This window comes from Phaenicophaeus curvirostris, chromosome 5 (genome assembly GCF_032191515.1).
Source record: "Phaenicophaeus curvirostris isolate KB17595 chromosome 5, BPBGC_Pcur_1.0, whole genome shotgun sequence".
Taxonomy (NCBI): domain Eukaryota; kingdom Metazoa; phylum Chordata; class Aves; order Cuculiformes; family Cuculidae; genus Phaenicophaeus; species Phaenicophaeus curvirostris.
The window spans coordinates 15,648,577-15,673,626 of record NC_091396.1 but is presented as its reverse complement, the minus strand read 5'-3'; the positions used below and the strand labels follow the sequence as shown (position 1 = coordinate 15,673,626).

General features: G+C 37.1%; 1 protein-coding gene across 5 annotated transcripts in view; it reads left to right on the top strand.

The window, feature by feature from the left end:
• The window catches only part of USH1C (USH1 protein network component harmonin), a 49,618-nt gene extending 28,323 nt beyond the window's left edge, over window positions 1-21,295 (top strand). For 2 of the 5 annotated variants that reach the window (XM_069857683.1, XM_069857681.1), the window contains exons 16-23: window positions 15,248-15,289; window positions 15,580-15,633; window positions 15,783-15,882; window positions 17,312-17,421; window positions 18,130-18,185; window positions 19,069-19,189; window positions 19,941-20,816; window positions 20,885-21,295. In XM_069857683.1, the coding sequence (XP_069713784.1) occupies window positions 15,248-15,289; window positions 15,580-15,633; window positions 15,783-15,882; window positions 17,312-17,421; window positions 18,130-18,185; window positions 19,069-19,168 (462 nt within the window). In that variant the 3' untranslated portion in view covers window positions 19,169-19,189; window positions 19,941-20,816; window positions 20,885-21,295. The other 3 variants (XM_069857686.1, XM_069857685.1, XM_069857682.1) reach the window with 3 other exon arrangements.
• Window positions 21,296-25,050: the final 3,755 nt, after the last annotated feature.

Sequence of the window (25,050 nt, the reverse complement as noted above, 5' to 3'; positions counted from 1 at the left end):
AAGAGGGTAGCAGAAATCTAACGTCCTTAAAGTAGAAATAAGGAGCAGAATGTATTTTGAAGACAGCAGGAATGGAGGCCCCCAAAAAGACTGTATAGTTTTCCCCTTTGGTTGCACTGTACATGTAAAACTAGAATTGCTTTATGTTGTATTAGTTCACTAGTGAGTTGATTTTGTCCAGTGCTTGTAGGAACTACTTGGCCTTCATGATACAGTGTTCTTTACTGGGAGCAATTAAGTTCATGCACTGATCTAAGCCTTTCCTTTGTAATGGCTTATTTCGGTTACATTAAGGCATGCAATGCTGGTTGTAGGACATGTGCATGAAGCTATTCTGTGCATAGAATGTTCACATCTACTCGTACATGAGCATCTGTCACCTGAAAGCAGTCAGTCTTATTTTTATACTAAAATGCTAAAACAGTGAGATGGTGAATCAAGACCTAACCAAACTGAATTTTTGAAGTGTTCTAGTGGGCCTGTGTGCCCTAATATTGTAACTGCAGAGGAGGAGAAAATAAAGTTGAACTGTCTGATCTTGTCCAACTTATGTTGATGTGCACAGGCCTCCAAATAAGGTTGAATTTCCTGCAAATTGCTGGGGAAATGCACTTTAGATTTTCTTTTAAAAGACAATCCCCATACTTACACAGGCTATAATTAAATTTTCAAGGCAGGTGCTCACGTACTGGGCTTGAAGTTTGCAATGTTTTAGCTAATCTAAAAATCTGTTTAACTTAAAAAAATAAAACAAAACCAAAACAAAATGAAATCACCAAAACTTCCCAGAAAGGGAAAGAACGAAAGAAGTCAAAAAGTGACAGTCTGTGTGAACTGAGGAAGAATAAAAAGGAAATGGAGTTTGAGCAAAAACTTGCTAAAGAGAAAGAAGGAATGTTGGAGAAAGAAAAACAACTGAAAATAAATCGTCTTGTGCAAGAGGTATGTAGTGTTCTCCTATCAAGTGCAAAATTATATTGAAAGAAAATGAGCTGAGTCTTCAGTGGAATTATCTAGCAGGACGCTTTTTTAATTATGACAGACATAATGAAGTTTAAAAAAAATAGCTGTTTCACTGTAAAACTCTGTTCCTGCATTCACTTATTTCTACAGTCAGTTTTCACCCATATAGTGAATGTTGGTGTGTAGTGAATTATTTAATGAAAGACAGCAAAATAGGAAATGATTCCCAAAAGCATTATTAGGTTTAAAACTAATTTTAATGGCATTTCATATTTTTGAAAGATATTTGTACTGTAACTGTACCTATAACCTTTTTTCATGCACTGATGTTACGGTTAAGGTATCTGAGACAGAACGAGAAGACCTGGAAGAATCTGAAAAGGTGCAGCACTGGGTGGAAAGACTTTGTCAGACACGGTTAGAACAGATTTCCTCTGTGGAGAATGAGTCTCCTGAGGTAAAATTCTGACATCTCCGTATGTTGAATGATATCAAAATAATAATTCACTAGTTGTCTCCTAAAAGCAACAGCTTTTTACCAAAGAGAAATGTCTTGGTCTTTCCCTTTCAGCCTTCATTCTAAAAGGGAGAAAAAAGTGTCAGTAATTGAATTACGATTTATAGCTTTTGCTACTCCTATATTTTACAGAGAATTCTTTTCCATTTTAATGAACTGGTTTTATTTTGCCCTCTTTAGTTATACCAACACCATCAAATTAACAGTTTTATTGGCTTGTGAGCTGTTTGGTCTAGGTGGGACATGCTACCAATAATAAAGCTGAGACTAGAATGCCCAGCCATATTTTTTAGTATCCTACGAAAATAAGAATATCATTGAGCTCTTGGATGCTTCTTTGTATTGCATGGGATGGTACGGGTTAAGAAAATGGCAAAAAGATAAGAAACTCCCAAAGAATTGAGGTTGGTTTTGTGTTTTAAATAGTTACCTTAAATGAAGGGAATTTAAGATAGTGATTGTGCCTTAGAGCTTGATGGTTCTAGATGTGGAGTGAGACTTTCCCACCATCCTGCTGCTCTGGCTGTCTTCCAAGCACAGCTGCTTTCAAGAGGAACACTACAATCTGCTAAATTCCCCTGGGATTCCCAAGAAATTGCAACCACAAAGGAGACCCTTGGGGAACACTCTCGCATGAATTCCCTTCAGGTCAATGTGGAGCAGCTAGTGTTCTGTTCTTTCTGGCCTTGGGCTCAAATCCATGTGGCTCCTCAGTGCAGCAGAATGATAATGCTGAGTTTTCTTTCACTGCCTATATTTGCCCAGTTTTCTGCTAGATCTTTGTCCCCCTTTGCTTTGTAAAATAAGAGGGAACGTTACAGATGAAAATAATTGTATTTCCAGAGCTCTCCCTTGATTTAAGACAACCAGTCGGTGTCCTTTTTGCTCCTTTGGTTCTTTTATTACATATTATATAAATATTCTATTACAATTTTTCTACAAAACTACCCAAGCAGTTAAACTCATGTAAAACACAAACCAGAGTGTTTCTGAGGGATAATACAGCTGTACAGTAGTTGGGTACTACAGGCTTGAACTGCTACTTTGGTACAAGAGCAGTCAAGATATCTTGAACTCTGCTGAGGAAATACCTATTTTTAATACCCACAATGCATCCGGTGTTCATTAACAGAAATTAGAAAGTCCTGAAGACCATGCAATTTCATAGTAGCCTAAAGTTTTTGGTTTGATAGCTGCTTAAGCTTACTTCCCCCTCTTCTGTTAGCATGTGGTTGTATTTTCATCAGACTTTACTCTCTTGCCCTTATTTAATGGCATGGAATTTCAGGCCTCATTTTCAATTACTTTGCTTTAATATAATCACCTTTGCAAGAAGCAATTTGTGTTTTCTCTTAATAAGAGCTACAGAGGCAAGAGTTGTGTTATTTGTCTTGTTATTTTTACCTTCTGAAGACTCCAAGCAGTTGCGTTTGGGGGAGGAGGTTTGTGTCATGCCCCCCTGCCCCAAGAGCCAAGGCTGCTGCCACAGCACTCCAGTTTTCTTTTTAAACTGAAGTCCCAAGGAGTGCTTTTTAAAAGACTTTCAGAGAAGAAGTGCATGCATATGAGGTCCAACACCAAAAAAATAAGGCTGTGCCTGTAACTATCTTTAACAAATTAGGAAAATTAACTACACTTACCTTCAAAATAGTTCCCATCTGAGTTGAGAGACAACTGCTATGATGCTGCCAGTGTTCAAAGCAGTTACAGAGATCGGTTTCTGAAAGGCTGTTGAGGATCTCCATTGTTTTTGCTTTCACTTTAACTGGCAAAAAAATGGGTTCCTTTGAACATTGATGTGATCTTTGGGATGAGGGAGCCAGGTCTGGCAAATACGGTGGGTGCTTAAGCACAGTGGTGGTGGTATTAGCTAAAAACTGTTCCACAGACAAAGTGTTATGGGCTGCTGCACGCTGGCATTTTCTGATGGAGGGAAAGAAAGCATCTCTATATGAACAGGCATCCACTCATACTGAGTGAAGTGGTCCAGTTGAGCCTTGTCTTGTTGTGACAGATTAAAATGCTTTCTATAACCATGTCTTCGTCTCTCCCCTCTCACTCTTGGATCCTAAGCTGTAGGGTTAATCTCTTTTGGTTTGTGTTTTTGTTTGTTTGGGGGTTTTTTGTCAGACATCATATTCTGTGCAGGAGCAGTTAGGTTGAGTGATGTTATAGTTTGCCATTAATTTCTTCAGAGCTGTTGCAGGCAGATAAACTGTTAAGGTAGGTTTCTGTTGTGTTGCACGTAGTTGACAAGTGGACGTCCTTCTGCTTCTCCTTCTGTTACATCAATGCGGCGTTTTGCTGGTGGTCTGCAGCTTCATACCACAGATCTTGATGATATCAACTTAGATGAAGTTGACAAGCCTAAACAACGTGTGACACCACCTCCACCACCACCCCCTCCCACTGTTACTCCAGCATCATCAGTCCATCCTCTTCCTAAATCAAATGTTCCAAGAGGTCCAGCGCTGGCAGTAACACCAGCTTCCCAGGTGACTTCATGACCTGTTGGGATGCATGTATCTCTACCATTTCCCCTGCCTGGACTCCCTCCTTTTGTCCATCACTGACTTTATCTGCTGGGTCTATGTATCTGCCATATGTAGTAGTAAAAGAAGGGATGAGATTATTTCATTGTTTTGTAGTAGTGAATGCATCCAGAAGTATTTTTATTTTAATTTTTTTTTTAGAATTTAAGTCGAGGATTTTGCTCACCCCTTCCTATGCACGTTGTAACCCTACACATGCAGGTATCTTGGGCAGAATGTATTAGTTAAACACTCAAGTCCAAATTGCCTTTTTAAAGACTTTTTTATTAAAAAAAAAAAAAAGGCAGGCAGCAGATTTTAACTCATAGTTAAATTTGAGAAAAGTATCTATGTTGTGAAAATGACTTGTGAAATTTTTTTAAATGTCATCAAATTGGTTTGTTAGGTGAGAAGGCAGAACAAAGAAAATTATCTTAAAAATAGGCCTCAACCATCAACGCTCTGAATTACTAGTAAAATACTTCTAAATGAATAGGAGCTGGTAATCAGGTTTGACTTTTTTGCACGCAGGAGTTTCTCATTACATTCTCAGTCCAAAAGTGTATCAAATATAAGAAATACCATGCCAGATCTTTCTTGAGGAGAGAAATGGCAGCTTTTTCATCTAATTTCCTTTACTCTAATCACCGTAGTGGAATTAATGTGTTCAGTTTTGTGGCAAAAGATTCTTATTTGTTTCAAACAGCAGAAGATGATCCCATACGGTCACTTCTTTCCTACATAGTTTTTTGCATCTGCATGGTTTGACTGACTGTGTTGCTATTTTTATTTTTTTTTGCATGTTTACTTGGAAATACTAGGCTTTGTGTTTGCATGATTCTTGTTGGGGTGGGGAAAGCTATGCAAATTGATCACTTCTCAGGGGAAATTAGCAATTTATTTTTACGTGAATAATTGTCTTAGTGTGAACTATTAATTTCTGCATATAAGCTTAAGCTGGCTTCTGATAGTGCACAGTCTAAGTGGTTTAGGTGTTTGAAATGGCAAGAATGTGCTAGATCCACTGAAACGGGGGTGTCAGATGTTCTTACAAATATCGTGTTTAACAAATTATTTGCAAAATAAAAGTTATGTGAAATTACACAAATGTAGAAAATACTAGCATTCAGAGGAGAAATACTTTCTCCTTACGCTAATAAAAAATATTCACATAGAAGAAGTAATAAAGGAACTGCCATAGTGGATCTGACCCCAAACTCATATATTCCCGTTTATATTTCTGGCAGTTTTTCACTGCTAGATGTGTTAGAGGTAAGAGGTTAATGCATAAAGAAAAATACGTCAGGCAACAACAGCAAAAAAATATCCCAACCTTCAAAAATAAGTCATTTCTCCCTCAACGTAGTTAGTGTATATGAGGAAAGAACTGAGCTCTTAGTAAAGCATTAATACTGAGACAAAGCTGCTTTGTTTATAAGTAGATAACTCAGTGTTCCTGATGTGGTTTTGGAAATGGAAGAAAAATTAGAAGCTGGACATTTAATCCTTGCTGCTTCTTAAAACATTTTTTTTAAAGCCACAGAAACGCAGAAGCAATGAATTTATTTGAGTAAAGATTTTGTTTTAATGCCTGCTAAAGCTGAAAACTAAGACAACTGGATTTTCCCCATAAGTTTATTTCTCTATTATTAATCAAACTGGTAAATCTTCTCTATGTTGCTAAGTTGGTTTTTTTCCCCAGGTCATTTAATTTTAAATTCAGCTTAAACAAGTACCTGGCAAAAGAAATGAAATCCTGTCAAATACATTCTTGACAAATAACTATCAAAATATCTGGTAGAAACTGATCTGTTTCTCAGAATTATTATTAGCTCTATACTTTATATGAACCCAATACTAAGTCTGTTGCTGTTTAGGTTGTAAGAAACACCTCCCACGTCGGCAAAGTATCTTCTGCGTCAAGCAATGCGCTGGTATGTCACATACTATTAATGACTGTAGTTTTATGAATTTCCCATGTAACACTAATGTCAAGGAAATATCAGGGTTTTGACTCTGTGTGGCTAGTTCATTTAAAATTCAGCAGTTGTATTTGTGCGTGGATCCATTGCTGTGTTACAAAACACCTAGTAGCAGATAGTCGAACTCGCTCCCATTGGTCTTCATATTTCAACACTTCAGCAACATACAGTATGTGTTTGTGTGGTCTGTATGTCGTGGAGCATATACTTTGTTCTTCTGTCAGGATAGACAAAAGGAGCTGGGACCAAACCATGTTTTAAACACAATGGGAGCTACGAAGCAAGCTTTCTTCTCAGAAGAACCAATACTTGTTTGATAACTCTTTCCACTGATTTTGATTCAGGATTGCCAGATGTCAGATTTTCCCTTTCTAAATTGTGCAATTACAGGAGAAATCATCTAGTTCCAGTGCAGCTTTAACAAGTTGGTATCTCTGAACCTGCCAGTTCTTTTAAGATCAGAAAACTTAACAATACAATATGCTTTGTGATGTGGATCATTATTAGTTGAGGGATATCCACAGGGACTTTCAAAGATCTGGTTCCAAAACTTTATCTTAAATTGTTTAAAAAAGGAAAAAAACCACAAACAAAAATCCCACAAAAAAAAATGACCTAACCAATTTGCTGGAATCAATTCAAATACTTTCAGAGGATACAGCTTGTACTAGATGAATGATATCTGGATTATATCACGTTTCCTATGAGAAACATTGACCAGAGTGTGCTGAGACTTGCTGGGGTTAAGTCAGGAACTAAACCCATAGGGCTCGGTTTTGAACTCTTTTCTTTAATAAAACTATGCTTGACGTCAGTGGGAGTTCTGACTGAGTAAGAAGTGTTCAGTTGGGTTAGTACGTGCTGGATGACTAGGTCTCAGATGCCTCTGGGTATCTGTACTTTGTGGAGTCAAGGGTAGGTAATGAGCATAACTAACCCTTGCTCTTAAGTCAAGATAAGTTAACTTGAAATTCTCTATGCAAAGCTGATCACTGCAATCGTTTTGAATTTAATCTTGTAAGACCTGTTTAGCTATAGATTAGTTTAAATGTCATTTTGGGTTCACTATGTTCTTACACTCAACTGTAGCTTTTCTTTTCCCTGTAGTTTCTCATTCAGTTCTTTGCCTTTATGGGACAAATACCAAAAGCAGGGATGAGATTTTTCCATACTCTTTCTTGTAAAGTCAAAGTTTAGGGAAAAAAGCAACTATGTTGATGCAAGAGAAATGGTGTTTTAGCATGTTGACTTTTTAGGTCGTAGTTAAAATAATTATGTAAGCCTTTTGTTGTATTAGTGTGATTAAATTCATCACCACAAACTATTTGAATTGAGGCATCTTGGTGAAATTATGCATTTGCATGCTTTACATTGTGAATTTTACTTTTCTTAAATTAACCCCATAGCAACTTGCTCCAAGTCCACCTACCCAGCGACATCCAGGGGTACCAATAGTCTCTAAGCCAGTCATGCTGCATCCTGACCCAAACTTTATGGTCAGGCCAACAATCAAATCAGAGGCCCTGGTAAGCCTTTTAATGTTCCTTTTCTGAGTGCTGTGAGATTTGTTGTTGACTTGTCCTCACAGAATCAATGATTGTCTCATTTTCTGCTAACTAAAATACATGTAGATTTTCAAGCAGTCACTAATGGTAAGTACAAAAATATTTTTTGATTTTTAGATGCATGCAGTCATTATTATGCCTCACTTTTAGTGGCAGTTCTTGTACTGGAGTGCATAATTCCAGAGCAGTGTAGGGCCTTAGACTCTGTCGATATTATTTTTAATTTATTCACATGCTGGTTTGTAGTTTTATAAATTCTGAATTAATTTGTTAGGAAGGAAAAAGTAAAAACTAATTACACTGTGTTTTTCCTTTGTAAATAGTCATGAACATACTTGAAATGTAGGTATGTACCTTATCATTTCATTTGCAGAGAAAAAAACTTTAATTGTTATAGCTTAGGCTCCAATATCCTGGTCATGTAGTGTTACTGCAAAGTTGGCTGATGGTCGGATTCTTTTTCTTATTTATTTTTCATTTCTGCTTCAAATATCAATGAAGAAAAAACTCTTAGGCTAAGTATTTTAGGATCAACCATGTATTATTTTCTGGAATTGTGGTATAAGAGAGAAAATGAGCCAAGGCTTACTGAAAAAAAGAGAAATACTGCTGTAACAAGTGATGGCTCCCAAGTGACAGCCCTGAAAATTTATCTGAAATAGCTGATGGACCAATTATTAGTAATTATTCTTGAGGTCGTCATGACATATGATGTTAGAATTGGAGTTTTGTCTGTTATGTGCATGTACGTGGCCATGGATGAGGTAGTGTATTGCAACATGTGAGATTTCCAAGTGATGGAAAAAACATCACATTGACATTTAATTCATTTAACTACTAGCTTGTGCTATATCTGACAAGAAATGATGAGCATATCCTAGCTGTCTTTCATTAATGTGATGGATTTTTTTTTTGTCATTTTCAGCTTTAATAAGTTAAATACTCTTCCTCTATTTCCCAGTTACAGTTTGAGCAAATTGAAGTGATACCTAGTACCTAGTTTTCCCACAGATATGGTAATCTTGAAGTATTATAAATGGATTGAAATGATAAATGAAAGCAGTTTTTACAAGTTGCTCAAGCAAAGACAGGTACACAAGCTAAAAATAAATTCAAGTCCTTCCGGTGTAGATGTTTCCTTCAGTTGCATGCATTAGAGGTTTCATTTTGATTGCATTCAGTAATTCAGCCTCTCTAAGCATTATGAAATTCCTTAGGGGAGGAATGAACAGAGTAAGATCGTAATCTGCAGTCAAGATGATCTAGCTCTTGAAAACAAAGCATGATGTGCGAATATAAACTAGTTTGCAAAGTTGGTAATACCCTTAATGTGTAATCAGATGGTCTTGGTGCATATAAAAAATGTTGCTTGTTATTTTTTTTTTTTTGTTACTGACTGATTACAGTTAGTTTGAAAAATTGCCAATAAGATCCACCTCTATAAGGAAATTTCTTATGATTTGTTATGCATGCGCGTTTTCCAAATCCAAGTCTGCTAAAATATTTCAGATGTCAATCATCTTCATTCCTAGTCTGCCTTATATTAGTTGGAAGATGACGATTTCAATGGGACCAGTATTCTGATGGGACTTGGAAGGAAACATCAGTTTGTTTGTTTAGACTTGTTGCTGATTACTTCTTTTTATGATTTAATGCAGTAAAGCCTATTCATCCTTGCTGCAATGAAGTCACAGTACTATGTCCAGTGAGACTTGCGTGGATATCAAATTAAAGAGGGAAGCTACTTCTATTAGTTAAAAAATGAAAAGGCCAGAGTATGACAAAACAGACAAGGAGGTACCTGGGTGTTTCCAGAAATGTATAAGAATTATGTTTTGTTTTCATGCAGAAGGAATGTGTTTTGTTTGTTTGTGGGGCTGTGGGGATTGGTGGGTTGTGTGTCGTATTTGAGTCAATGGTTCAGATACAGGAAACGTTCAGCTTTACTTAGGGAAGAGAAGTATTACTAAAGGCAAAGTATATTTTGCTACCCTATTTCTTGTCTTGACAGATTTCACACCCCTTTATGTCTTAATACACAAAATTTCTTCTACTTTTTAATCTGAATTTAGCTGTCATGAGTACCAAACTGTAGCACCTGATCGTGATGTATTTACTTGATTCAAATGGCTAATCAAGTAAGTCTATACTGAAGTGATTCCCTAGTAAAGAAGATGAAAAGCGTGAACATAAGAATGAAATAAATGTGCAAGCATAAGTAAAACATTCCTGTTACATGGAAGGCCGTTGGGCCAGATAGGAACTGCGAAGTCTCTGTTGTGATTTATATCATCATGTTAAATGACTTCAGGTCAGAATTCCCAGGGCTTCTAACAGTTCATAAAAATGAAATTGCTCTTACTTACAAATAGGGAAATGACGGATGAGGATTAAACCTTGACTGTGGGCTGAATGCTGTGTGATGCTCTGGGTCAAAATCAGTGTGAACTGTTTGTGTCTGCTGCACTAGAATGAATACACTCATGGAAAAGCTAATTAAATTTTGGCTCAGAGAAGAGGAGAGGATTGTTATGATTTAGTGGTGGGGGTTTCAGAGAAGCAAAACCAACATGAGCATTAGTCTCTGTTCTTCCAACTAACACAAACATCCTGTTGTGTGAGTTAGGAGGCTTTGATGCGCTTTCTGCTACTAAAGTTGTTTCCTCCCTCACTCCTTTGTGGCTGGAAGCAGCATTTCTGAAAGGAAGAATGAAGGTTTAAGCTTTCCTATAATTTGCAAGATTTGAAGCCAGATTCTGCAGGACTGCAGTCAAGGGACCTGAGACAGGTGCCTAGATACTATGTGGTAGGACGTGCAATTATTGGAAATTTCGGTTACTATTGGCCATAGCTATACCAAAACCATCTGTGTTGGAAAGGAATTTTTTTTTTTTTTTTTTTGCTGTAAGTGGCGAGAGAGGGAGTGAAGAGTTTTGTGGAAAATCTTGCCAAACTTGCCCAGAAGTCCTCGAAGACAAAATTTCAGTCTTTGTATTAATTAAATGCAGACCACAAATCTTTCATGAACCCAGGAATATAGGTGTTTTTCCAAGCAATGGTATGGCTGTAGGACACTGATAGAATCAGTAGTAAGAAATACATATAGTCTTTTATTTGAAAGTTAATTGAGTTTGGAAATATAAATACTGTAGTTTAGCCTGTAGAAAGTTGTTCTTATTTCAGAAGATGCAAAATATGTTACCCGATTTGATGCATGGAGTTTGGAGAGGTGGTGAGGAGTGTTTTGTGTAATTTGAGGGGGGAGGTAGCGCGTTTTATTTTTGAAATGTTTTGTAAGATAATAAGAGGTTCTGTATTTTAAGGGATTCCAAACAACAGCCCGAAACAATAAAAATAAAATCCAGCAGGTATTAATCAATATTGCAGATATCCAAATTAAAGCAAGACCACTCAAAAGAAAGAAAGAAAAAATCCTCCTGAATTTAAGTAACTTGAAGTAGAACGAAACTATACTAATAATTGGTATTTAGGTACTTACTTGTTTCAGGTTGAGCCCAAATACACGTATCTTTTCTTTCAGCTTATCAAGTTAATGAGTTAAGTAATAATGGAATTCAACTTTCAGTATATGAAATCGCTGGTAGGAGAGCAAAATCATAAATGTAGAACATGTATTTATTATCACTTTTCAATATTTTGGAAATTATTTTTCTAGTGTTTTGTCTGTTTTTTTCAATTATTTTTTTTAAAAATCACGGAGAGCACTTCACAAGCTAGGGATAAAAAGAGTAATGGAAAATGGTTTTTAGAAATCTTGTGGTATGGAAATATGCATAATTTATGTAGTTTATCTAGAATTCTCTGTGTATTCAGGTACTATTTTACCATGTGTTCTCTCTCTTTTTGAAATGGTATAAGGAGCAAACAGTAACAAGTGCAACTGTGATTCAGTCCTTAGAAAAGAAAAAAAAAATAATGAAATTATTTGTGAGTCGGTAATAGTATTTATAGCAGAAAGTTAGTATCTGGTTTAGCAATTTTCTTTCTTTTGCAGCCACAAGAGATGTTTAAAAGGATGGTGGTTTACAATTCATCATTTAGATCTAACAAAAAACAAGTAAAATACCATTTTCCGTGTTTTGTGTGGTACTTCTTGTTTTGGGTGATCATAGATTTGAAACTTTCCTTTCTAATCCTGTTGCTCAGTTTTTAAAACAGAGAATACAAGACAGCCCTAGTGCATGAAAACTGATAGTCTTTGTAAACTTTCAATGTGTGTCTGTGGCTTCTGCTGGTCTAAGCAGATGAAGGCTAAGAGGTTAGTAAATCCTTCAGATTGAACCATCTACTTCTGTGGTTAGTGCAGTCTTCAAGATAGTTAAGCAGTGAAAATTATCTCATACTAGCAAATTACTATTTTTGTAATCCCTAAGGTTTTCTGGTTTCTTTTAGTTTCCAGTTGCAATGCTTTCAGTATTGAAATAATTTCTGAGTTTAACAAGTAGTGCTGTTATAACAGTTACTGAAGGGAAATACGAGTAATTGGTGGTGGAAAGTACTTCATATAGCCTTTCCATATCATGCAGGATTTCTCTGCTGTATTACTACTTTTCTTGCTTTCCTCTATCATAATGATGAAGTTTTCATCTCTTCCTGTTTGGTTGACTAATAGTTCGATAGGTGGTGCTGCTGTCAAATGTGCCAGTTTCCATGCAAAATACCTTTATTAGTGCAAACTAAGTTAGATTTATTGCCATATTATATGAGAATGTTGGAGCACAATTGTGAGCTCTCAGTGTGAGCTTTTGAAGAGCAAAACATTAAGATTAATAATGAATTTTTTCCTCTTTTGGTAAGTTTCAGTCTAGATCTAGAAGGGAAGACTAGATTTGACTGAGATAAATCAAGCTTTGAGATTGTTCAACTACCATTTAATATTAGTGTGTTCTCAGCAAATGTGTTTCATTATATCTAGTCATGAGTTTCTCTTTCAAATCTTCTCTTTCAGCCAGGATTCAGTTACTATTAACTATCGATGCTAGAAAGTTTAGTGAACAGTACCACTGGCTGAAGTGTTTGGGGTTTTTTTTTCCTTTTTTTTTTTTTAAAGTACTAACTTTACCTTTCATCTAGAAGTCCAGATAGATAGTTGTTTCAGTTTAATCAAACATTGTAATGTTCCAGATAATACTTACATTTTGTCCTATGGATGCTGTAGTAAGTCAAGAAAGGATTAGAATGGTTTCAACTCTTCTATCTGAGATGACCTAAGTAGTGGGAGGGTGTGGGTTCAGCACTCTGATTTCCTCTTGGTGTTGCTTGGCTCATTAATCCCCACTTGGATATGGAGCGGGCTCTATGCTCTCTGGATTTGTGATGCCCTCTTGGGGGAAGATATATTGCAGTTCAGCAGCTGCCTTTATTGTATCATACCTGTATTTGAAAATTATTGGATCCAGATCATATAATTTCTTTGCTTGCAGATTTTTTTGTCATGGAGTTGAGTTTTGGGATTTTTCCTGTTTAAAAGTCATTTTCCTAGGAAAACTTTCTTCGAGGGTGACGTGTTTTTCATGAGGGCAACCTGGCACAATAAGAGTTCGATGACTTCCTTTAGATTACATAATGAATTGATGACTTGATTGAGATTGGAGTTCTTTCCTCTAAGTTGCTTGCTCTAACACCTTAGATGTCTACTTCAGCCATGATTCCAAAGGTCAATACACATTCAGCCGTTCAGACTACTAGTTGTTTAGGTAGCTATCTTTGCAAAGTGTTTCTTGTATGGTTTCAGCAAAATATTCATAATGTTTATACACTTTATAAATGAATGAATGATTGGGTTTTCTCACTCAGAATGAAATTCTACCCTCCCTGAGGGCTGTGACTGAATTCCAGTATACTTAGTTCCTCAAAGTTAGCAGTTAATATATGTAATGCAACCCCTGCTAGTGTAAATTCTAAATAACAAGGTCTTCCACGCATGTCTAATACACATTCCCTAAAAAAAAAACAAACCCGTAAAACAGGAAAGAAAAACCCAAAATGAAGCCAAACCACTTGTGGCAGTTAACAGAAGTTCTGCAGTTGTGCCCTGAAGATTCTGAAGATGTAGCTCTCTGGAGCCTAGGGAAACAGTTATGCTTCCCCCCTTGCAAATGTTTTTTTTTGTCTTAGAAAAAATAGAAAATAGGGATGTGATTTGATTTAGTTGGTCTTCTGATCTCAAGGAGAATATGGAGACAGACAGTCTAGAGGGAGGCCAGGGTTCATGCTGTATCTTTTGGTATGCCTTGTGTAATGACTGCCAGTCCACAAAAGAAAGATCAACACCACTGTTGCATGGTCTGTACACAGGTGTTTAGCCAAATGGGCAGCACTGTTGTGCATTTGAGGATCTGCTAACACAGAGTTATGTAGCAGTGTTCACTGACTTGTCAGAGGCAGTGGTGTTACAGATGAGATCTGACCCCAGCGGATCATTTGTAGTCACGTCAAAATTATGGAACTAAGAGAAATAATAACAGGAGGGGGTGTTAGTGTTTTCTGCTACAACTTTGTTAATTAACAGCCAACCCTTAAAGATACCACAGGAACCTTAAAACTGCGCATTTGATTTACAAGTGGAAAAACATGTACAGGAGTCTGAGAGTGGAATAGACTGTCATCAGATGGGTGCAGTAGAAAACAGGGTTAATAATGAATTTATCAAGCTTCATGACATGGTGGACTGGTGGTCTGTGTCAGATAATGGCTTACCTGCTCTGTTGGTAGAGGATGTGTAGTTCTGTGTTGTTTCCATGTTTCCAAGTTATTGCAGCTTGAAGCCCCATTTAAGTGTCTCAGTAAAGATTTATGTTAAGTCCTGAAGCCCTGTTTTTATAAATCTCCAGCAGTGCCCACACAGTCTCATGCTGTAACTACTAATCCTTCTTAAGAAACCACCACCCAAACACCATTGATTTGTGATTGTTTACTCAGGAACGCTCATCTTTGCAGAAAAGATAGTTCCTGCTTTTTCCCTGCAGTGTTTGTGTGACAGGGGTAATTCACTAGGTTTTGAAAGCTTGAGAATATGTGCGTCCTCTCAAAGCTTAAATCTCGCTATACCTAACTGGAATATTATCTTCCTCGTTTCGGACACTTCCTGCCCAAACTTTTAAATCTTCCATAGAACAATATGGAAGCAAAATTGGCTGTTGACCCATGTTCATTTTTGGAATGGAGCCATCTCCCTGAAACTCCATGGAAAGGAGGAGAGAAGGGAGCTGGAAGAGCATCCTACAACTGAGACACTGTGTGTTGCTGATAGGCAAATTGGAGCCTGTCACTTCTGCTCATCTTAGATAGTCCCCAACATTGTGACTATCTCAAGAAATATTGTTCAAAAGAGAGTGACAGAACACACTTGCCTGTGATGCTTTCAAGATTTGATTCTGTCCTGTCAGGTGTAGAGAGGAACTGTGGAGCTGACTGAGTTAAATTATTCCTCAAAACTGCTCCATTGAATAACTAACTCAAACTGCTGATCTACCATAAGGTTTTGAAATGTCTTCTGACTGTCAGGATTGGGCTGTTTGCTGTCTTTCTATGCTTTTCTCCATTTACTGTCTTCTTTCATAACTTAATGAATAAGGTGTTCTCTCACTAATAAATAAAGCTGAGTTTGTGTGTTAAGTGTGCGCATGAGCCTCATGTTTTTACAATTAGTTATTTTATTATTCTCAGGGTTTCCAGAAATACGTGGAAGACTTTGATCCATATTCAATGGTAAGGAGAGAAATGACTGTTTCACTGCTTCATATGAAATACATTAGAAAAAAACCACATCCTCAATTCTGAGGACTGGGAGGGAGTAAGATTCTTGCTTGTTGGTTTGCTGGGACTTGTGTATTTGTCTTTTCTAGTTGTGTTGAAAAGGAAAAGATGATCTCGTGTTCTGATTTTCCTCAAACACTGTTGTGGTGAAGGAAAAGGTCCCTTTTCTCTCAGACTACATAGATCAGCCTAATTGTTTTGTATTTCCAAGTTGGAAATCACTAATCATTTTATCTTTTCAGTTTACCCCAGAACAGATTGTGGGAAAAGATGTACGGCTATTACGAATTAAAAAGGTAAATTATATAGTACTTGATTGATTTATATTTAAAGGGTTCATATAAGCATTTCATATATAATCCCATTTACTGGAAAGAAGGAAAGTTGAAGGTCCTGTTGATGGCAAAAATTGACCACCTTTTCTGAATTAAAACTTTTTTAATAGGAAGGATCGCTAGACCTTGCAGTTGAGGGAGGAATTGATTCTCCAGTTGGGAAGATAGTTGTGTCTGCCATATATGAAGGTGGTGCTGCAGACAAACATGGTGAGTAACAATGGGGAATTTGAGTGTTACTGCAAAATGGCTCCTTACGCTGGCTGAGAGTTGTTGGCTGACTTCATAGATACACCCAATAGTGAGGCACACTTAGAATGTCCAAGGGAGCCAAGTCCTGTCTTAGCTCTAAGGGTAGTTCAGAGAGGATCATGGTTTGAAGGATGCTACTTGAATTAATAATTATGTAAAATTTATAAAGAGTATTTAAGAAATGGTCACTGCTTCTGTATCTTCATCATTACAGAATTTTCAGTAAAGTGGCCTGAAAATGGTAGAGTTGCTCTCTTAATAAGGACTCTCCTTTTTACAGTGTGGTAGAAAAAAAACCCTAAAACAACAAAACAAATTAAAAACAAATGAACAAAAGAAAAACAAACAAAAATCCCCTGACCATCACCACCTTGATTCTCTGGTGCCTTCTGTTAATTAAGGAAAGAAGAATATTCTTTCTATTATTTCACAGTTTCCAAGCAATGACATTTGTAGTACTTCCATGTGCAAAGCAGTTTTACCTGACCATGGCTACACTACACTGCTTTGTTTTGTTCTTAATGCTACTTTCAATAGTAATTTATTTTGTAAAACAGCTGACTTCACTTCCAAAATCCCACTAAAGGCCAGAGTCTTCTGGTTAACAGCTTATCTCTTTGGAGGGCATAAGAGTGTGCATACCAACACATCCAGGCAGGTGTCCAGTATCTCTCATTGTTTCCTTGAGAACTCCGGCCATGACCAGGTAGAGAGACAGGACATTATCTCCTTATGTTGTCTTTGCTGACCTTATCCTGGCCTGCATCTAAGTTCAAGTCACTCTTCCTGTGAAAACATCTCAGCCACTTAATCTCTCAAGTACTGTTTCTCTTTGACTCTTCAGTGTTGTGAGGGAGTCTCGTAGCTAAGGCTGTTCACTTACTGTCTGTGTTTTCCCCTCTTCAAATCCAGTCCCAGTGAGCTGATTGTGCTTCATTCTAGATTAGCCGGTCAAAATCAATTCTAAGAACTAAACATTACATTACCCTTGCAAAGGAATTACAGCCTTGCAAACCCTTAACAAATGCTCCTTAAACCTTGAGGTCTTTAGGTAATGCTGCCATTTTTGTAGTTGTAACAGCCTACAGTCAAGTGCAGTTTGTAAGCTGTATAGATTGATTACCCAGACAGGCAAACTGCTACTACAGAAAATTTTGCTGAACTAATTTCTTGCTGGTCATGATCAATAAGAGATTAGTGTGGCTTTTCCATGCCCGAGAATTTCTTTAGCTTCTGCCTGTAGCAAACTTTCTTGTCTATGTCAATTTTTATTGTAAGCCTTCACATCTAGTGAAGGCACTTTTCATCGTACTCAGTGCTGCGTAAATATGGGACAGAGAAGACTCATGGAATTTTTGTTGCTTGCATATATTGGTCTTTTCACCAGGAGGCATAGTGAAAGGGGATGAAATACTAGCTGTAAATGGCAAGATATTAATTGACAGCAAGCTGGCAGAAGCCCAGGCAACTCTAGCAAAAGCTTGGAACATGGGTGGGGTAAGTGACCTTGAATACTTCTTCATTTTACATGTAACACTCATATGAGGTATACTTTTCTTGAATTACATTGTCACCTCTACACAAATAAGGTTGCAAACATAAAAAGTAACACGTATGCTAGGTACTACCAAAGTGAGATGATAGTGCAGCAGATCTTGGTACGTAGCATCTATGAAAATCATGCATATAATTTACTGTGAAAGTTCATGGCATTTAGCCACGGGTCAAGATTGGTATTTAAACAAATTACATTGAGTGCTTATCTTACGTTTATCTATAGAATCTCTCTTTAATACGGAAAATGACTTGCAAACTGATTGAAATTTTATGATCGTAGCTTATCTTATCTTTGATTTCTTAACGTACAAGTAACACTGTGCTTCAGGTACAGTGAGTGTTTTCTCAGCAAGAACTGTATTAATTGCTAAGATGACCAAATACAGGATGATTCTTAGAGTAATTATTTTTAAAAGCTTATTGTAAGACCGGTAGGTTCTTCTTTAATGTCAGAATACAAATCAAACAGTTCAATCTCGAAATGGTCATCCTCTAGAACTCTTTAATAGTGGTACTTCTGCTGCTCCCTGTTGTTTTCCAGAATAGATTGCCTTTTTGATTCTCTGTCTGATTTTCCATGGTGGTCCACTAACCATAACTAAAACCAGTATTTAGCAGCATGTGTTTGCCTGTGCATTTCTTTTTCAGGATTGGATTGACTTAGTCATTGCAGCGTCACCTCCAAAGGAATATGATGATGAAATGTAAGTACAAAAGTTTTCTATCTCTGGGGATTAAAAGGCTGGTGACACTAGTCTATACAGTTTGGGGGTTTTACATACACATTTCAAGTGTTTACTTCTTCTGGACTACATAACCTTCTGCATCACCTGGTTGCTAATCTGGTAGTTGTGAGCAGCTATCATACATTACAGCAGTGGTTCCAAGACTTTCCAAAGTTGTCATTCTCTGAATTGGTTGTATGTGATACACACAGACTTTAAGTTTAGAGTTTGACTATTTGAGAGGGTGTGGTGGTTTAGAAACTACTTACTTCAGTTTGGATCACTTACTGTGGTCTCGTGGATCCTGATTTAACAAAACAAATGCTCCTAAGCGTTCTTCATCACAGGCAGACGTTTAATTCTGTTTTCTGGGTTTTTTTTCATTAGATTGCAGTTACTATCCTTGTCTAATTCAACTAAATGTAAAACTTTCAAAAGGGTTAAGTGGATTGGGTGTCTTGGCGGTTTGATTCACAGAGTCCTTTTAAAGATAATCAGCATAGGTGTGAAACAGAAATATCCAGGGCTTAACGTGTAATAGGAGTATCAAGTCAATACAACTTGCTTTACTTTAGACAAATTTTCAAAAGCAAGATCAACGTTTTCTGGTTTGACTGAAGGAAAAGATTTGAAGATATCCTTACTAGCGAGCAAAACAGCAGAGGAAAGTTTCATAGTCACTGTTAACCCAGTCTTTTGTTCTATGTGTAGTACTGCAGTACTAGTTGCTGTAAATGAGTATAGTTCTACTGGCTAACGCCAGCAGAAGATTGCTGTAAAATTGTTTAATGCTTGTGCGTAAACTAACAGGCAAGGAAATAACTGTCACTGTCATTTTTGTTTTCATGTCCTGTATATTTAGCCCTACTATTCCCTCATCAACAGTCAGTCCCAACACACACAGAAAGGTTTTTGAAGGCAGTGCACCCGTGTACAGACAAGGGTATCTTCTGCAGCTGTAGCCACTGCAGTGTTCCCTCATGGTGAATAGCCAGACCTGGGTTAACATGACTGTCCATTGTGAGGCTGTGTTATTTTTTCAGCATGTGCCTGCCTGTGCATTGCATGCCACACCTGCCTTTGTTCTTGACATGCTGGAGTGTTCTTTGGGCTTTTGCCATGTCTGTCCTATTAAAATATAAGTATTTGGTTTCTTCTTCATAATGTCCCTTAGAGGTCCTCTGCAGAATTGGTTTGTCATCTGCCAGACTATAATATAAATAGGCTCTGCCGGAACGAGTAGGATTAGTCTAATTCTTTTCTTATCTACGGGAGTACTGCTGTGGGTTTGTGAATTCTTAAGTATATAAGTACCTACAAATTACTTCCTTGTTAAGGCTTGTCCAAAGAACAAGTTTCCATTTGTTTTATATGACACTATGCCTGTAAACAAGTATTTATGAATGTTTGGTTTTCACTGAAGTTTGCCTGTATTAATTTGTAACTATACAATGGGTTTGTCCCAAAATTATCCTTGTGTCACAAACTCAGTTTACTGTGTATGGTTTCTCTGTTGTAATTACTGTAAGTTCAGTCATAGATCTCTACAATAACCAATGTAAGATTTCATGTTGCATGTGGGTATTTGTGGTCTCCTCAATTATTACTTATAATACAAATCAAAATTAGTCATCTGAGATCCAGTTATATAAAATTATCCTTGCCAGAAAGACTAAAAATTGCGCTACAGCTAACAGCATCTATTTCACTTTATTTGGTTTTTTTTTTCTGCAGGACATTTTTTTAAAGAAGGCTATACTGGAGAAATTCTTTGCCCTGTGGAAACCAGCTGCTCTTTAAATTAGTAGAAAATCAATAGCCACATGAAATGTATCTTTATTTGAAAGAAATTTAAGCAATCAGACCTGTAAAGTAAAGACTTCAGAGTCTTCAGGTACTTCAAGTAATTTGAAATCACCCTATAGACATACAGCAAGACGTTTTTGGGAAGGACTGTGAGAGAGCATAGTTTGGTCTGTGAGAACTCAATCTATTTTTTTTTTTCTGTTTTGAGAGGCTAAATTCTGAAAATTATCTTCTGATTTTCCTGGAAATAGACACCAAAATGACAAATGAAGATAGAACACAGATGTCTGTTCCCACATTCAACACTTGTAATTACACGTACACAGGCCAGTTTGGGTGCGAAAAGGATTATATTTTTACTCTGTACATAGTGATTTTCTGTGGGGAAACGAGCATATATATATATATATAGGTAATTTCTGTTCTCACTCATATTCTTGTAGCTCTCTTAACATCCATTTTTGTTGCTCAGTTGTGAGTTGTTTTGCATATAAAAATGCTGCCAGTGGAATAACCAGTAATACCAGAAGTGCTAGAATTATAAGGAATAATTTTGGTGATGGCTATACTGTATGAAGCATCCTCTCTACCAGCATTTTAAGTAGCTTGCAAGTAGTCCAGATAAAATCATTATGTGTAGTCACAGTTATACCACTGAATATATGTACTGGTGGCAAAAATTACTTCCTCTTACAGTCATGGGTGGAAAATTTGTGTGTGATTCAGTCTGCACTTTGTTCTCTGTGAGACCATGTGTGTAACTAAACTGTGCAGGAAGTCACTAAGTATAACATTTTGCTCTTGGTGACTGTAGGTCTTCGAAGTAAATTCCTCAAGATTATAAAATCCATACTAACCTGGCTTTAAATCAGTATGATTACAGTTGTAGACTTAGACATTTCTTTACGTTATCAAGGTATCTCCTTGGAAATGTCATTGCCTTCCTTCCTTCTTTGTATCTGCCAGTTTGTATTCAGTTTGTCATATTGTGTTTAGATTTTTTCTTAGCTGGACTAATGAAAGCCAGTTTGTAGGTTTTGGCATATCATTCTCCTGCTAATGTCTTGCCTTTTCAAGGTTTGGTAACCCTCCCTTCTGTAACACAGAAAAATAACAATTACACTCCTGAGGACTCTGTACTTACACAAAGATAATTATTTACGTTGACTTTCTTCATTTGTAGTATTGTTCTAGTATGCCAGTTAACGTGTCTGGCAGAGTATAAATGTGAGAATGTTTAAAATTTTAACTCTTACAACTAATTCAGAAATAAAATTGCATTTGCCAAACAGAAGACATCTTGTTTCCTCTTTGCCTCTGGGTTTGTACATCATATTGATGTACTGTGTGTGCTGAAGAACATAGATTTCTGAGTTGATCTTCAATACCAGACCCATTTGCAACAGAAAGCCATCCCTGTTGAATTCAAAAGAAAATTCACTCTGCGCAGTAGCAAATTTTTACATAGCTGAGCTGCAGTAATCATTTATTGAGGTTTTTATGGGCAAATCTAGTCATTTGGTAGTTGGCAAGCTTCTGAGTGCAGCTGCTCTAGTTCATTTCATTTGCTAGGTCTTTGGGTGCATCTACCCAGAGCTACAGACTTTCTAACCAACAGACTAATCTAAATGCATCAAGATTAACACCAGAGGGAAAATTCCATCAGGATGTACTCCTCCTGCTGCTCTGGTTCCCAGTTGCCTACATACTGCAACCATCTGGATGGTATGACAGTCCAGATAGATGAGTATTGCTATCAAATGTTCTCTACAGGGATTCTCTGATGCTATGTACAAGCAGAGAGCTACTTTAATGCACCAGTGATGAACTCAGCCTGCAGCCAATGCTTATCGTGCCAATTTACTGTCTCAGCACACTAAGAAACATGACAGAAAAGTTAAAGGATGGATATTAGAAATATTTTTACTGGTGTTATTTTTTACAGAGACAAAAGGAGGACAGAAGACTGAGCAGGGAGAGCTGTGGGAGTACCAACAGTTGAGTTGTAGCCTTGCTTCTTAGTCACAAAACTGACGTTTTTCTTCCCATCTACCCTGTTAACTTGATTTGCTTGGATACAGCTTAAAATGTATGAGAGGCAGTTGAGGTAATCATTACTGCTCGTTACTTCATGTGTGTAAGTGTTGCTTTGTGTGTCTAACCACTGTCAGGATGACAGAGTTGCTTTAGGCAACGTTACGAGGTGGTGGTACAAAAAACAAGACTGACACTTCTGAAATCTTAAAATCATCGTAAGCCATTAGTCAGGTAGCTTTGTACTTTATTTCTCGCTTTCAGTGCCCTGGGACTGGATCACACCTTTCATTTGCCAGCTAGCTCAAGGATTTGGGGAATGTTAGAAGAAAATACAGTTTTCCAGCAAGTTCCCTTTCAGTTACTTTGGCATGTGTGAGCAGTGTCCCAGATCTAAGTCATATAAACAGGCATTGGAGTAGCTACTGTGGTGTTTTCTGGTGGCTCTAACAGTTGCTACGTGTGCCCATGCCTCACCCCTGTTCGATCAAGCCAGCTGTGAAAAGATAAACAGTAAGGGTAAATAGGACTTTCTCTTTTTTTCAGCCAATATTTAGTTTCCTTTGGGAGTATGGAAACTCTGATCTGATCCCCAACAGGAAGAATTTCAAGAGCTCCACTGACAGTATCATGAATGCTTTTAACATAAGATGGCTTTTTGTTTCTCATTCACTGTAATCTCAGAGGGAATATATGTAGTTTCTCAGAGCTGTTTGTTTGTTTGGTTTAAACCGCTAAAACCCACTATCTCTCTCTATGGGATAATAACCCAGAAGAAGAGTTTCTTGGAACTGTTAACAATCATTCTGATTCTCTCAGGAATTTCTTGGCCGTCTTAGTCACAGCGTTGTCTTCAGCATACCCTCGCAGTCACTGAACTGGAGCGTGAATTATTTTAGAGACTTCTGATTTTCATATCTACTCTGTGAGCCTGTATGTGCCTTTGTGCAGGCAAAAAATGTGAAACCATATGGATCGGAACCATGACTTTCATTGCAGGGTAGGAAATACCACTGTTTAGGACTTGTATGGATATCGACACAGGGAAATCTTTGAGGGTTTTTTTTTTTTTTTTTACTGCCATTCTGCTACCTTAAGAACTCATAATTTAACCATTATTTAACTTTTAAAACATCTTTTAAAACTTGTAAGTACATTTCAAAGAAGTTTGAAGTTTTAAAAAATGCTCTGTTCATAAACAAATTTATATACATAAAGGAGGAGTGTATATGTTTAAGCACACTAATAAGATTTTTTATAATTTTCTAAAATAGTTTTGAGTTTGACTAGCACACATGTATAAATAATCTCCATACTTCACAAACGTGAGAAATAAACTCTGAATATAAATAAATTGTTATAAACCTTCTTACCTTAGAAACAGGACTGAAAACCATGGTTTCATACGAAAGGATGTTTATCTGGTTGTAAGGATCTTGGTATGCAATAGCTGGTACACGTTTTCTGTATGCTTTGGCTGTGTGTTTGCTTTGAAGCAGGGTAACACAATCATTCTCTAGAAAGCAATTGTTTGAAATAAAAGGCATATTCAACCTCAAGAGGATCACAGATTTACGGATAAGAAAAAGCGTATTCTCCAGACTGATACTGGATGTGTATGATAATGTCCAGCAAAGGTTCTAAACTGTTAGAGTAACAACCACTGGAAGGAAGGTTTAATGAATTAATTTTGAACAAGTAAATTGAAGTCTTGCAGCTCTTGGATACATCTCAATGGCTGATGGTCAATAAGACTTTCTGTCTACATGGAAAAAACATGGAGTCTGTGATATGCTGCTGATGGCTGCTTCATCTAGTATCACAAAACCTGCTGCATGATTAGGAATGGATATCTGAAAGGTAATTGTGCCGAGAGAGATTTCCCACTTACAAGGTAACTATAGACTACTAGAAGCAAGGCTGTAATCCAGCAAAGCACTTAAATACATGTTTAAATTTAAGCATATTCGTCAATCCCATTGACATAGGTTGAGTTCAACAATACTGCTAAGGCTTAAGTAATTTGCTGGATTGGGGCCTGAAGTCAAAATCTGAAGGCAAAGGATGTCTTAGTCCTCCAGATGCTTATTATGGAATGTCTTTATTGTTAATGCTGAGGCTCTAGTATTCATATTGAATTTCAGTTCCTCTTCATTTTCTCAAATAATTTTTGAGGGTTATTCTTGCAGCCAGCCCTCACTGTCCGTTTTCTTGGCTTGTCCTCCTCTTATTTTTTCTCACCATTTTTCATCCAGGCATCAGTAAAACTCATTAGTCTTCAATAGCTATAACAGAGTTTGTTTACACGATGCTCAAAATAAAGTTTGGGAGAGAAAAACTGAGGCACTCCCAACATAAACTGTGTAAGACAGAAATTAGATAGCATTTTTGAGGATAAGGACTTTTCTATACAATAGGAAAATAAGAGTGAAAGTTGCTAGTGGTTATTCTCTATGAAAAGCCACCCCACCAACCCCCAATCAAAAGTTTCAAATAGCTTTTGTATGATTTTTTTTATTCTCTTCCCTCTGCCTTTCCCCTAAGCAGTCCTGGATGCTTTAGCAGGAGGGGCACTGAGACCCCATGTTCGTGCTGGCAACAGCTTGAGGATTTTGAGTGATAATGCCACTTAGCAGAGAAAGAGTAGATAAAACCCTTTCTTTTAGAAACACAGGGCATAAAATTAAGCTTTGATTAAAATCTTGTACTAAATATTTCTTTGACAGGGTGAAATAGGTTTTCAGGGTTATCCTTTGAAACTGAGTAGATTATAATTTTTCAAGTAACAACTTTTTTTGTCACCCTTCCTCCTCCTCCCAGCATAAAACCTGACATTCTCAGTGGAAGGAGACCCAGAAACAGTTTTTTCACCAGCAACAATTCCAACAGCAAGGAAGGACAGAGGAAAAAAAAGAGAGAGATGTATGTTTCCATTTTGATTATTCACAAAGAATTATGATGAAGCAGATCTTTGAGTGTGAAGTATCAGCCTGGTAGGAGAGAA